This window comes from Oncorhynchus nerka, linkage group LG23 (genome assembly GCF_034236695.1).
Source record: "Oncorhynchus nerka isolate Pitt River linkage group LG23, Oner_Uvic_2.0, whole genome shotgun sequence".
Lineage (NCBI taxonomy): Eukaryota > Metazoa > Chordata > Actinopteri > Salmoniformes > Salmonidae > Oncorhynchus > Oncorhynchus nerka.
In genome coordinates, this window is record NC_088418.1 from 22,265,590 (window position 1) to 22,279,052 (window position 13,463).

Below are 13,463 nucleotides of genomic sequence, written 5' to 3' on the forward strand. Positions count from 1 at the left end.
AGAGTTGGTGATTTATTTGTAAAAAAAATCTTCAAAATGTTTTGATCCCTGTAATAAACAGGCAATCTAGTAATTTAATCAATGCGAGGGATTCAAAGTCGAGAGATGACTGCGCATCAGAGCCGTCTAAAATATGAAGGAGCAAATCAAAAATAATTGAAAAAATAAACAAGCCGCTTCTCTTCTAAGGCCGTTTTGGGATTACAGGATGGCTCTTTAACTTAATAGCAATTTAAAGTGGATTTGTGTATGCCACTGAGTGTCTGTAATGATAGCTGTTTACGCCGCCCCTCATTTATAATAATTAGGCAGAATGGATAGGGGTTGCTCAGGCACAGTTCTGGGCTATTGGCTGGGCCTGAATAATGACCTTACTGTAGTTGACCGGTAGATGACCGCTGCCTCCTACGTGACCCCAAACCCCAGACTCTGCTCTCTCTCCCCTTGCTACTTTGGGTGGTAAATAAGACGTCTTTCCCTGTCTATAGCCACAAAAGCAGCGAGGGAATTTAAAGGGATGTGTGACAGAGAAAATTATATATAAGGTCACACAAAGGGATAAAAGGTTCTTCCTTTGTGTCTTTCTTGCTTGACTTTTCCATCTGATTGTTTTTCCTCCCTCTCCCTTTTCTTCCACCACATTCACATGGTGGGACCTACGGGCAATGGGCCAACTGGGGTTGCCATGGGTTTGAGGCAGTTGAGGATATGAGAATATGGCCCTATGGAAATAAGATACTCCCATATTCCCTACACTAATCAAATAAAATGTAATACAAACGAATATAACTTAGGTAGGCTACAATTCCATGTGTATAGCCTTGCTATTGTTATTTTACTGCTGCTCTTTAATTATTTGTTACTTTTATTTCTTGATTTTTTTGTTGGTATTTTTCTTAAAACTGCAATGTTGGTTAAGAGCTTGTAAGTAAGCATTTCACTGTACGGTCTACACCTGTTGTATTCGGCGCATGTGACAAATACAATTTGATTTGATTAATTTTCTCTAAATTTACAACAAGATAGATGTAATGAGAATAATCAAATCAGTTAGTTCTGCTTTAATTGCATTAATAAGGGCTTTTAATTAACTTAATCAATTCTAAATTGTGTTTGTGTTTTTTCCTCTAGATGCAAACTTCAACATAATTGATAGCCATTTACTTAGGGTAAAGTTCATGTTGATTTAAGAGTGGGACATAGCCTACTCGCGTAAATCAGTCTCAGAGTGTGTGTGTTGTCAACTGTGAAACGTTCTCAGTATTATCAGTTAGTTTCGCACTGAAGTCAGCCACTAGATGTCCCCAGTGTCCATGTTCTTGATGGCGCTAACGAGCCATTGAAGACTGGAGGAGGCCGGCATGGAACAGTTCTCTCTCTCTCTTGCTCTCTAATTTCAATTTATGGGCTTTGTTGGCATAGGGAACATATGTTAACATTACCAATGCAAGTGAAATAGATAATAAACAATTAACTGTAAACATTACACTTACAAAAGTTCCAAAAATAATAAAGGCATTCCACATGTCATATTATGTATATATACAGTCTTGTAATGATGTGCAAATAGTTAAAAGTACAAAGGGGAAAATATATAAACATAAATATAGGTTGTATTTACAATGGTGTTTGTTCTTCACTGGTTGCCCTTTTCTTGTGGCAACAGGTCACAAATCTTGCTGCTGTGATTGCACACTATGGTATTTCACCCAATAGATATGGCAGTTTATCAACATTGGCTTTGTTTTAGAATTCTTTGTGGGTCTGTGTAATCGGAGGGAAATATGTGTCTATAATATGGTCATACATTTGGCAGGAGGTTAGGAAGTGTGCACATAGCCTGTCTTCTCTTGACAGCCAGGTCTGCCTTTGGTGGCCTTTCTCAATAGCAAGGCTATGCTCACTGAGTCTGTACATAGTCAAAGATTTCCTTCATGTTGGGTCAGTCACCGTGGTCAGGTATTCTGCCACTGTGTACTCTCTGTTTTAGGGCCAAATAGCATTCTAGTTTGCTCAGTTTTTTGTCAATTCTTTCCAATGTGTCAAGTGATTATCTTTTTGTTTTCTCATGATTTGGTTGGGTCTAATTGTGTTGCTTTCCTGGGGCTCTGTGGGGTCTGTTTGTGAACAGAGCCCCAGAACCAGCTTGCTTAGGGGCTCTTCTCCTGGTTAATTTCTCTGTAGGTGATGGCTTTGTTATGGAAGGTTTGGGAATCACTTCCTTTTAGGTGGTTGTAGAATGTAACAGCTCTTTTCTGGATTTTGATAATTAGCGGGTATCGGCCTAATTCTGCTCTGCATGCATTATTTGGTGTTTTACATTGTACACTGAGGATATTTTTGCAGAACTCTGCATGCAGAGTCTCAATTTGGTGTTTGTCCCATTTTGTGAATTATTGGTTGGTGAGCGGACCCCAGACAACACAACCATAAAGTGCAATGGGTTCTATAACGGATTCAAGTATTTTTAGCCAGATCCTAATTGGTATGTTGAATTTTATGTTCCTTTTGATGGCATAGAAGGCCCTTCTTGCCTTGTCTCTCAGATTGTTCACAGCTTTGTGGAAGTTACCTGTGGTGCTGATGTTTAGGCCAAGATATTTATAGTTTTTTTGTGTGCTCTGGGGCAACGGTGTCTAGATGGAATTTGTATTTGTGGTCCTGGCAACTGGACCTTTTTTGGAACACCATTATTTTTGTCTTACTGAGATTTACTGTCAGGGCCCAGGTCTGACAGAATGAGTGCAGAAGATCTAGGTGCTGCTATAGGCCCTCCTTGGTGTGCGACAATGAGGGCCTCTCTCCCGCCCCCTAGCTCTCTCTCTGCTTGTGAGGTGCACTCCCCGGGTGGACAGAGCAGAGTGGGGAAGAGAGATCAGAGAGAGGGGTAGATAGATAGATAGATAGATAGATAGATAGATAGATAGATAGAGAGAATGAGAGAGTGAGAGAGTGAGAGAGTGTGAGAGTGTGAGAGAGAGCGATAGAGAGATAGAGCAGAGGGAGCAGAGAGATTGCAGTGTTTGCTAAAGTTTAAAGGAGCCTGGATGGGTTTACATCGTAAATCTCTCCCCACTCCAACCCTGCCATTCTACAAGAGTGCCTCTGGGAATACCGGAATGTGGCAGCTGACCTGTGGAGCTGTCTTCTGATTCCAGCTAGCTACATAAATTATAGTCCTGGAATGCAGGACAACCCAATGGAGTAGTGAGAAACATGCTTAGGAGTCAATATAAGCAATACGGATGTTAGGAGAGCAAAGATTTACTAATTGCAGACATTTTGTCTGCAAATTCATGATATATTGTACATGTACAATAAACAGGCCCAACCTGTCAGTTCTGCGTAATGAGAACTCAAAACAGTTAGCATTTTCATATGAATAAGTAGGCTCTATCCAGTAGTTAGTATAGTATATCCAAAAATGATATAAAAATGGTAAAGCGTAAAATAGTATGGATCTTTATCAGGAGAATCTATAACAACAACAAAAATCCCACACTCTAAAATGTCATTGCAAAGCCAAAAGCTATAGAAGACAGTGTAAGCTCTCAGCAATAAAAGGCCAGTGCAAAGACAAGATAGTTGCTATGTGTTTCTTTGTGGACGGGAGACTGGGAACCAAGTTCATCATTCGTGAACCCAGCGGCAGACTCTGCCAGATTAATCTAGTAAAACGAATGGAATGAATACGAGTTGTGGCTTCACTCATATATTTACTTTCCCACTGACACACACACACACACACACACACACACACACACACACACACACACTCTCACTACTCACACACAAAAAAATGCACCTCTTTACAGTAAGTTCTCGCTAGATCAATAATGATTGATGGGGGCTCTTTGTATAATCGTCATGTTCTACTCAGTTCACAGCCATACAACACAGTGCCTGTGGCTAGCCCCTAGCCTGGTCTGCACTCCGGTAGTCAATCAAATCGCAGCTTAAAAATAACAGTTTGTTAGCACCATTGATTTAGCACTTAGAGCGTGTCCTTTCTACCTTGTAATTATGGTCAGTGTTGACATAGAGCCCATACACTCAGCCTCCCCCCAGCACCCTAAGCCTCGGTTCAGGAGAATTTATGGGCCTTAGTTTTATATGGCCATTTTATGTCTGTGTTCCCCAGTTAGAGCAAGGCTTGAGCTGCAGCCAAGGGCCTGTATTTCATTCCTCGAGGTCAGGGTTCCAAGGAAACCCCCGTTCAACTAAATAGTCTGCTCCACTGTTGAACCAGAGGGAACAGGGATTCCCCTCCCATAAGGCTCATTAAAACACACGATTGCCATGTAGTGTCCTAATCATGTCATTAATGTCATTCATGAGGGAAATATGATACAAGGTTATGACACTGAATGGGGCACGAGTGGACTCATGTCACACTAAACCAAAACCTTCCATTCAGAAACAGACAGGAAGGAATTGCCTCTAAATTAATTACAATGAGGCCCTCACTTTTAATCCATCAAGGGACTGTTATAATGCTCTGTAGACTATCGTGTTATTATGAAGACTAAGGGGAAAAGCTTGACAAAACAAGAGTAATCTGTGTCACTAAAGCTGTGTACCAGACAGTACAGCTACAACCAACCAAGAGTTGGTCTGTTACAGTGAAAGGTAGGTAACCCAACACCTACACCGAAAGGTAATACTGTAGAACTCTGGTAACCTCTTCTTGATGCACCTCCAATAGATTCAGAGCAGGTGGCTTTATTCTTCCTCTATGAAAAATGTAATGGGTTGTTTTGACATTCCCCTATAAACTAGTACCCATAGGGCTCTATTTTTGGCTGGTGTTAAACCACGCTTGTTAGCAATTTCAACCTGTTAAAGCCGGCGCTCTGCTATTTTACAACCCTTGCACCAGGATTGGTAGTTTACCTGTCATTTACCTGAGGTGGGAAGGGTGGCAATACCTGAGGTGTGTGCTTAAAAAGTGTAAATTGCAGGAAGTGTTGGTGGGGATATTTAAGACCAAACAAAGGCTGATCTTAGAGGTAACATGTTGGTTATGGTAAGGATTTTGTCCTGCGGAAGTGCTACCTATCTACCCGTGACGCACAGTGCCCATATGCTCATGGAAAAAGAGAGGAGATGTGCTTTTTGTGCCGGTAACCCTCGTATATATAAAATATGTATGTATTTTTTTCCATTTCGCATCATTTGTTGAAAAATCAAGCATAGCCTCCCCTCAATGAAGGCTGTTTTTATTTTTTATCCTGCCCAATGCATTCACCAAGTAGGCCTACTAGAAGCCAAGCCTATCAATAAAGGCTTTGGCTCCTGAGACTGCTTTGAAATAAATCACCAAAGCTTTTATTAAAGGCCCAATGCAGACATATTTATGTCAATATCAAATCATTTTTGGGTAATAGTTTTCCATTAAAATGGACAAAAATAGCTTTTTAGCAAAAAAACACGACACTCTATATATATATATATATATGCAAAAGTATGTGGACCCCTTTCAAATTAGTGGATTCGGCTGTTTCAGCCACGCCGTTGCTGACAGGTGTATAAAATCAAGCATACAGCCATGCATTCTCCATAGACAAACATTGGCAAGAGAATGGCCTTACTGAAGAGCTCAGTGACAGTCCACGTGGCACCGTCATAGGATGCCACCTTTCCAACAAGTCAGTTCGTCAAATTTCTGCCCTGCTACAGCCACCCAGGTCAACTGTTAGTGCTGTTATTGAGAAACAACGGGTCAGCCGCAAAGTGGTAGGCCACACAAGCTCACAGAACAGGACCGCGGAGTGCTGAAGCGGTTTAAAATGGTCTATCCTCTGTAGCAACACCCACTAGCAACGTCAGCAACATTCGCCGGGAGCTTCATGAAATGGGTTTCCATGGATGAGCAGCCGCACACAAGCCTAAGATCACCATGCGCAATGCCAAGCGTCGGCTGAAGTGGTGTAAAGCTCGCCGCCATTGGACTCTGGAGCAGTGGAAACGTGTTCTCTGGAGTGATGAATCACGCGTCACCATCTGGCAGTCTGACGGACAAATCTGGGTTTTGCCTGATGCCAGGAGAACGCTACCTGCCCCAATTTATAGTGCCAACTATAAAGTTTGGTGGGGGAGAAATAATGGTCTGGGGCTGTTTTTCATGGTTCAGGCAAGGCCCCTTAGTTCCAGTGAAAGGAAATCTTAACGCTACAGCATACAATGACATTCTAGACGATTCTGTGCTTCCAACTTTGTGGCAACAGTTTGGGGAAGGCCCTTTTCTGTTTCCGCATGACAATGCCCACGTGCACAAAGCGAGGTCCATACAGCTCTAACCTCAACCCTATCGAACACCTTTGGGATGAATTGGAACACCGACTGCGAGCCAGGCCTAATCACCCAACATCAGTGCCTGACCTCAACGATTATTTTGTAGCTGAATGGAAGCAAGTCCCGGCAGCAATGTTCCAACATCTAGTGGAAAACTTTCCCAGAAGAGTGGAGGATGTTATAACAGCACAGGGGGGACTAACTCCATATTAATGCTCATGATTTTGGTATGAGATGTTCGATGAGCAGGTGTCCACATACTTTTGGTAATGTAGTGTATTTCTCAAGGAAGAATTTTGCTAGGACTGTCTGGGAGTGGTCTGAGTGGGGAGGGAAAACTTCAAACTAGCTCTTATTGGGAGAAAGGTTTGGAACTCTCTTTATTATTGGTCTAATTAACCAATTAACAGCCTGGCGATGCCACCAGGCAAGCTGAAACTCCAGCCCATGCAAATGAGGCTGATTAGAAGATCCTGTGTAAGTTGTATTTTCAACCAGCAACTATCAGGAAAAAACACTGATCCAGTTTCATCACCTGTTGTACAATAGCATACAAAACAAAGTAAAAATATAATTTTGACTGCACTGGGCCTTTAAAAGATTAAGTTTGGGAGCAGAAAAACATTGAGCTGACATCCCCTTTTTTGTTGTAGCCTATTGTACATTATTTTAGCCATTATTTCATTTCTCTTGTTCAAATATCCATCCCCATTTCCATAGAGCACCTCTCATCTGGTTACCAAAGACGGGCTGCTCCAAACATATTTAAATGATTCAGTTATATAATGCCATATCAACTGTTGGCCTCGGCTATATCTTGCTTATTGAGAACATGCCTCACACATACAGTACCATTTACAAGAGCCTAGTATTTTTATTTGAGGAGAAGTGCGATGCGTAAAGACCTGTAGGCTTATACCCGTTGAAGCCAATAACAACGTTGACTGCCAACACTCCAAACATTTTGAGCAAAAACTGGATGTTTTTTAAAAACTTTTACTATTACTTGTTACTGTAGCCTATGCTATTTAATCAACTGTAGTATCAATCCACAATGTACTGGTTTTAGAATATTTCTGTGCCCCCAGCAGAATTGGTGATGATGACAACGCAAAGACCGTCAATAACCTCCAGAACTTGAGACAGCAGCATGCGGTATTAAGTCATGACACACGTTGATTGGCCAGTGCGTGGCCAAGCCCTCCTCACACCTAAAATGTATTTTTTCATCAAAACCCAGCCCTTTCGCGCCATCGCCAGCTATGAATATAGCAACAAATATTTCAGACACACCCCCTGTCCTAGATGTACCATTGTGTTAGGTTTGTTAAAGAAACTTCTTAATCTGACACTGCAGAGGAGACCACCTTGTTCAACTAAGAGTTAATGAACTATTCCACTGGAAGACTGGAAATTATCCTTAACTCTTTCTACAACATGTCAAATAGTACCGCTTATGCATACTGTAAAAAACAGGATATATGATGACACACAAATCCAAGCCTTCCAATACTGCTTCAATCTGCAAACAAGGTCCTGAAAAGCTTAGAGGGCGGCAATGCCCAAATTGCAACACATTGATTTCCAGTAGAGTGGCTGTAACACGTAGATATACTGCATGTTTCTACACAATGGCCATAAAACACAGGGAAATAGATTGAGGGAAAAGAGCTGAGATGGAGGATGCTTCACCTGCAGTTTGTGTTCAACACAGCAGGGGTTTTGCATGGCTGCTCTCTCAATTAACCCTCATGATACAGATACAGACTCAGTAATGAACCCCAATCCCATTATAGAAGATCTGATGGGCATTTCTCCCCCAGTGGCTCAAGGATAGACAATTGAGGGGTCGGAATAGAATAGCATTGATTAGAATAGAATAAAACAGAATTGTTTGGAATAGAATAGAATCTACACGTAACTACCAAAATAAAGGAAACACCATGAGTGGGGCCACCACGAGCCAGAACAGCATCAATTCACCTTGGCATGGATTCTACAAGTTTCTGGAAGTCTAATGGAGCGATGCAACGCCATTCTTGCACAAGAAATTCCATAATTTGGTGTTTTGTGGATGGTGGCGGAAAACACTGTCTCTGCAAACGCTTCAGAATCTCCCATAAGTGTTCAAATGGGTTGAGATCTGGTGACTGAGATGGCCATGGCATATGGTTTACATCGTTTTTATGCTCATCAAAACATTCAGTGACCTCTCGTGCCCTTTCGATGGGGGTATTGTTTTCCTATGGGTGCATGGCCATAGTAGGCAAAATAATGGCCATTTTTATACATCATTTTTATACATAACCCTAAGCATGGTGGGATACCAGTTGCTTAATTAACTCAGAAACCACACATGTGTGGAAGCATCTGCTTTCAATATACTTTCTATCCCTTGTTTACTCAAGTGTTTCCATTATTTTGGCAATTACCTGTATATAGCATGTTGATGAAGTGCATGAAGGAACTGTGACTGGCCTTGTTGATGCTGACCTTACTGACGATGTAGATGAGGTCACCTCTTTGGAAGGCCAGCTCGTCAGTCTCGTCTGCCTCACAGTCCCACAAGCCCTGGTAGTAATTGGCATAGTCTATGGACCACACTGAGCAAAAACACACAATGCTGTTACCTAAAATATTACACTTGAATCGAAAGTCTAAATATCAAAACACTTTGAATAACTTGAATAGTGAGTACTATCAATAACTATATTTATCTGAAAGACACACCTACACACCTCCTCTATAGAACAGCAGCTTGCTGATATCATATGTCCTTCTTGCCCTCATCTATCTTGTATTAACATAAACAGCTGGCAAATTCTGACAAAGATGGCTTTGCGAAAGAGGAAAAGTTGATACAGATCATTGAAGGGTCATCCAAAATGTGTTTTTTTTAAATGTTTTAAAACTTTGTCCTATTTTGCTGGTCAGTGAATGCTGTGAGTGGGATTCAAACCTGGTTTCGTGCTCTTCTCACTGATCTCCTCAATGGATCCTGGAATGTCATCCTCTGGAAAACAGAATGAAAACAAAAGAGGCGAGACATTTAAAAAAACGTTCCTGAAACAAAATAATGCACTTTCTGTGTTGTGGAGATGTAGGGTACAGCCTGTCTTCCCACCACCTCCCTTGGCCCTCCAGTGCCTTTTAAGAAAATCTGAGAGCAACCAAAGAAGGGGAGAGAGATTTATTAGTGACAGGGTGAGAAAGTGAAGAAAAAAAGAGACTGTCATTTGTAACACCATCTGTGGCCAGGGTCTACTCTGTACCCATCCCAGATGGCTTTCTTTGGTGAAAAGACAATTGGCAAGTCATATTTCTCTCCTACCAATGATTTCAGCAAAGGGGAAACATAACCTTGTTGTATCTCAAATAGAGGTATGGATGATGACACGGAGAAGTCACCCCCTTTGGTCGTTCTCGGGACCCATTTAGCCACCCACCTGCCTGTGGGACAGTCCTGTACTTCCTCTATAACAACAGCCACACCTCTGACGCCTCTTATTAGGATAACATGATTTATAATGTGTAATTAGTCTTTGAGTTACAGTGATAGTGATACACCTCCAAGGGGTTATGGGAACGTGTGTCTGTTCTCATACCTGGGAGCACCTCGTAGATATCATCCTCTTCCTGTTCCTCCCACTGGCTGGGCTTCCCTTCCTCCTGGCTACTGAGAGAGGCTTTGACCTGCTGGGGCAGGACCGGGAAGGGGGCGGGCCAAGGGGGACGGCTGGCCACCCCCGTCACCCCCTCAATGTCATCATAGGTCTCATCCTCAAAGGGGATAAAGCTGGAACTCAAATCTGTATAGAACACAGACACGGCATAAATAATGAGCAGAATCTCTGTACAGAGCACAGTATGAGTCACATCCCCTTGAGTACCCATAGGACCCAGAGTAGTAGATGGCATCCGACTTCCCCATTTTATTGTATTTTCAAAAGATCTGTGAAATATCTAGACATTCTGATGGACATTCGTGGACACCTTTGATGACCAGCCGGGGGGGAAAGGAAGTGAGCAATCTCAAATTCACCCAGCATAAACCAACAGCAAACAGGGAGAAAAACTCCCTGTATATCTGAGTCTTGTATAGTAGTAAAAGTGGACAAGACAAATGATGTGGTGTCTGTTACTTCCCGCAAGTCAGCCCATTTCAGAGCAGCCGGTGCAGCCTGCCTTTCTCAGACGGAGCAGCGCTGTGATTGCTGGCGACTGGGCACTGCAACACAGGGTATCGGGTCCTCTGTGATACACCATTGGCCAGGAAAAAAATCAATGCCGCTCGAGGATAACCAGAACGTCTACCAATACATTTCCCGTAAGGGGGAAATCGGTTGGGGGTGTGGCCTGCGTGACATGAATTCCTTGTGATGTGGTGGATGAGGAGGTTCGGAAGGCGTCTGGTTGGTCAGTTTGGGGATGGATATATTTGGGAATGGATATAAATGGTTTATTTCCTGCCCTTTCAGGCCAAAAAGTCAGTGAGGCGATACCAATCTAACAGAGGACAAGAAAACGTACACAATCATCACTATATCCTTTTCTACTACTGTGTCTTTGAAATAGATTTGGAAATATGTTGACATACCTTTCAGGACAAAGTTGATCTGGTCCACCCATTCCCTGGCTTCTCGCACACTGCTAGCAGTGAACTGGGGAGGATAGCCACCATCATACAACATGATCGTTAGGTAAGACTGGTATGCTACGAAACATCACTGTGAGGAGTCCCTTGTATTGCTTTTGTACTGCACACCCACCTGGAAGGAGTGTCGGCCAGGGGCACTCAGCTCAAAGCAGGCATTTTTCTTGGAGTCTTTACGTAGGTTGGCCACCATCTCTGCACTGTAACCCTTGATATAGAAGGCGCCCTTCTGCTGCTTGTCTGAAGGAAGAACCGTGTTAACTCAATCTCCTCACCCAAATGTTCACATGTATGTGTTCCAGGCATAAATAACTGTACATGGATAAATTGTATGCCTTAGTGTGATGTGAGCGGTTCAAACCAACCTTTGTCACTCCCAAAGTAGTAGAATATTGTGTTTTTGAGGACACACCATCGCTTTTGCCATTCTAAGCTGAAGAAGCTGTGATCTGCATGGAAAACAGAATGAAAACAAGCATTTGAATGAGCCCTCAACGTGACATATGTGCAACATATCTGACTCCGTAATCTTACTACCTTGTCGTTTCTTCTCCAGGTAGCCTTGTTTCAAGATGTTGCTGAGATCCTGGGCTGCCACCATTTGGATCTCCTCAAAGTCTGTGGAAGATCACAAAGTAGGATGTAAACAAAATCATCAAATCAAATGTTATTGGTCACATACACCTGGTTAGCAGATTTTATTGCGAATGTAGCGAAATGCTTGTGCTTCTAGTTCCGACAGTACAGTAATATAGAACAAGTAATCTAACAATTCCTCAACAACTACCTAATACACACAAATCTAAAGGGGTGAATGAGAATATGTACATGTAAGTATATGGATGAGCGATGGCCGAGCGGTATAAAATACAGTATATACATGTGATATGAGTAATGTAAGATATGTAAACATTATTAAAGTGGCATTGTACAAAGTGACTAGTGATCCATTTATTAAAGTGGCCAGTGATTGAGTCTCAATGTAGGCAGCAGCCTCTCCGAGTTAGTGATTGCTGTTTATTTAGCAGTCTGATGGTCTTGAGATAGAAGCTGTTTTTCAGTCTCTCGGTCCCAGCTTTGATGCACCTGTACTGACCTCGCCTTCTAGATGGTAGCGGTGTGAACAGGTAGTGGCTCGGGTGGTTCTTGTCCTTGATGATCTTTTGGGCCTTCCTGTTACATCGGGTGGTGTAGGTGTCATGGGGGGCAGGTAGCTTGCCCCTGGTGATGCATTGTGCAGACCGCACCACCCTCTGGAGAGCCTTGCGGTTGAGGGCGGTGCAGTTGCCGTACCAGGCTGTGATACAGCACGACAGGATGCTCTCGATTGTGCATCTGTAAAGGTTTGTCCGCGTTTTGGGTGACAAGCCAAATTTCTTCAGCCTCCTGATGTTGAAGAGGCGCTGTTGCGCCTTCTTCACCACATTGTCTGTGTGGGTGGACCATTTCAGTTCGTCTGTGATTTGTACGCCGAGGAACTTAAAACTTTCCACCTTCTCCACTGCTGTCCCGTTGATGTGGATGGGGGGTGCTCCCTCTGCTGTTTTCTGAAGTCCACGATCATCTCCTTTGTTTTGTTGATGTCGAGTGGGAGGTTGTTTCCTGACACCACACTCCGAGTGCCCTCACCTCCTCCCTGTAGGCTGTCTCGTCATTGTTGGTAATCAAGCCCACTACTGTTGTGTCATCTGCAAACGTGATGATTGAGTTGGAGGCGTGCTTGGCCACGCAGTCGTGGGTGAACAGGGAGTACAGGAGGGGGCTGAGCATGCACCATTGTGGGGCCCCAGTGTTGAGGGTCAGCGAAGTGGAGATGTTGTTTCCTACCTTACCCACCTGGGGGAGGCCCGTCAGAAAGTCCAGGACCCAGTTGCACAGGGCGGGGTTGAGACCCAGGGCCTCCAGCTTGATGATGAGCTTGGAAGGTACTATGGTGTTGAATGCTGAGCTGTAGTCAATGAACAGCATTCTTACATAGGTATTCCTTTTGTCCAGATGGAACAGGGCAGTGTGCAGTGTGGTGGCGATTGTGTCGTCTGTGGACCTGTTGGGGCGGTATGCAAACTGAAGTGGGTCTAGGGTGACAGGTAAGGTGGAGGTGATATGATTCTTGACTAGTCTCTCAAAGCCCTTTATGATGACAGAAGTGAGTGCTACGGGCGGTAGTCATTTAGTTCAGTTATCTTTCCCTTCTTGGGCACAGGAACAATGGTAGCCATCTTGAAGCATGTGGGGACAACAGACTGGGATAGGGAGCGATTGAATATGTCCGTAAACACACCACCTAGCTTGTCTGCGCATGCTCTGAGGACGCGGCTAGGGATGCCGTCTGGGCCAGCAGCCTTGTGAGGGTTAACACGTTTAAATGTTTTACTCACGTCAGCCACGGAGAAGGGGTGGTGCAGTCCTTGTTAGCGGGCCGCGACGGTGGCACCGTATTATCCTCAAAGCAGGCAAAGAAGATGTTTAGTTTGTCTGGAAGCGTGACGTCGGTGTCCATGACGTGGCTGGTTTT

General features: G+C 43.4%; 1 protein-coding gene across 5 annotated transcripts in view; it reads right to left on the reverse strand.

The window, feature by feature from the left end:
* LOC115106476 (src kinase-associated phosphoprotein 1-like) overlaps positions 1-13,463 on the reverse strand; it is a 35,423-nt gene that overhangs the window by 7,469 nt on the left and 14,491 nt on the right. For 4 of the 5 annotated variants that reach the window (XR_003860049.2, XM_029629249.2, XM_029629248.2 and 1 more), the window contains exons 5-11: positions 11,486-11,566; positions 11,314-11,397; positions 11,064-11,188; positions 10,892-10,955; positions 9,900-10,103; positions 9,254-9,307; positions 8,773-8,897 (exon numbers count right to left, since the gene is read on the reverse strand). Coding sequence is in view for 4 of the 5 variants with exons in the window: in XM_029629249.2 (XP_029485109.1) it covers positions 8,773-8,897; positions 9,254-9,307; positions 9,900-10,103; positions 10,892-10,955; positions 11,064-11,188; positions 11,314-11,397; positions 11,486-11,566 (737 nt within the window). In the remaining variant the exon portion in view is untranslated. The remainder of the gene's footprint in view (positions 1-8,772; positions 8,898-9,253; positions 9,308-9,899; positions 10,104-10,891; positions 10,956-11,063; positions 11,189-11,313; positions 11,398-11,485; positions 11,567-13,463) is intronic. The other variant, XM_065007943.1, reaches the window with a different exon arrangement.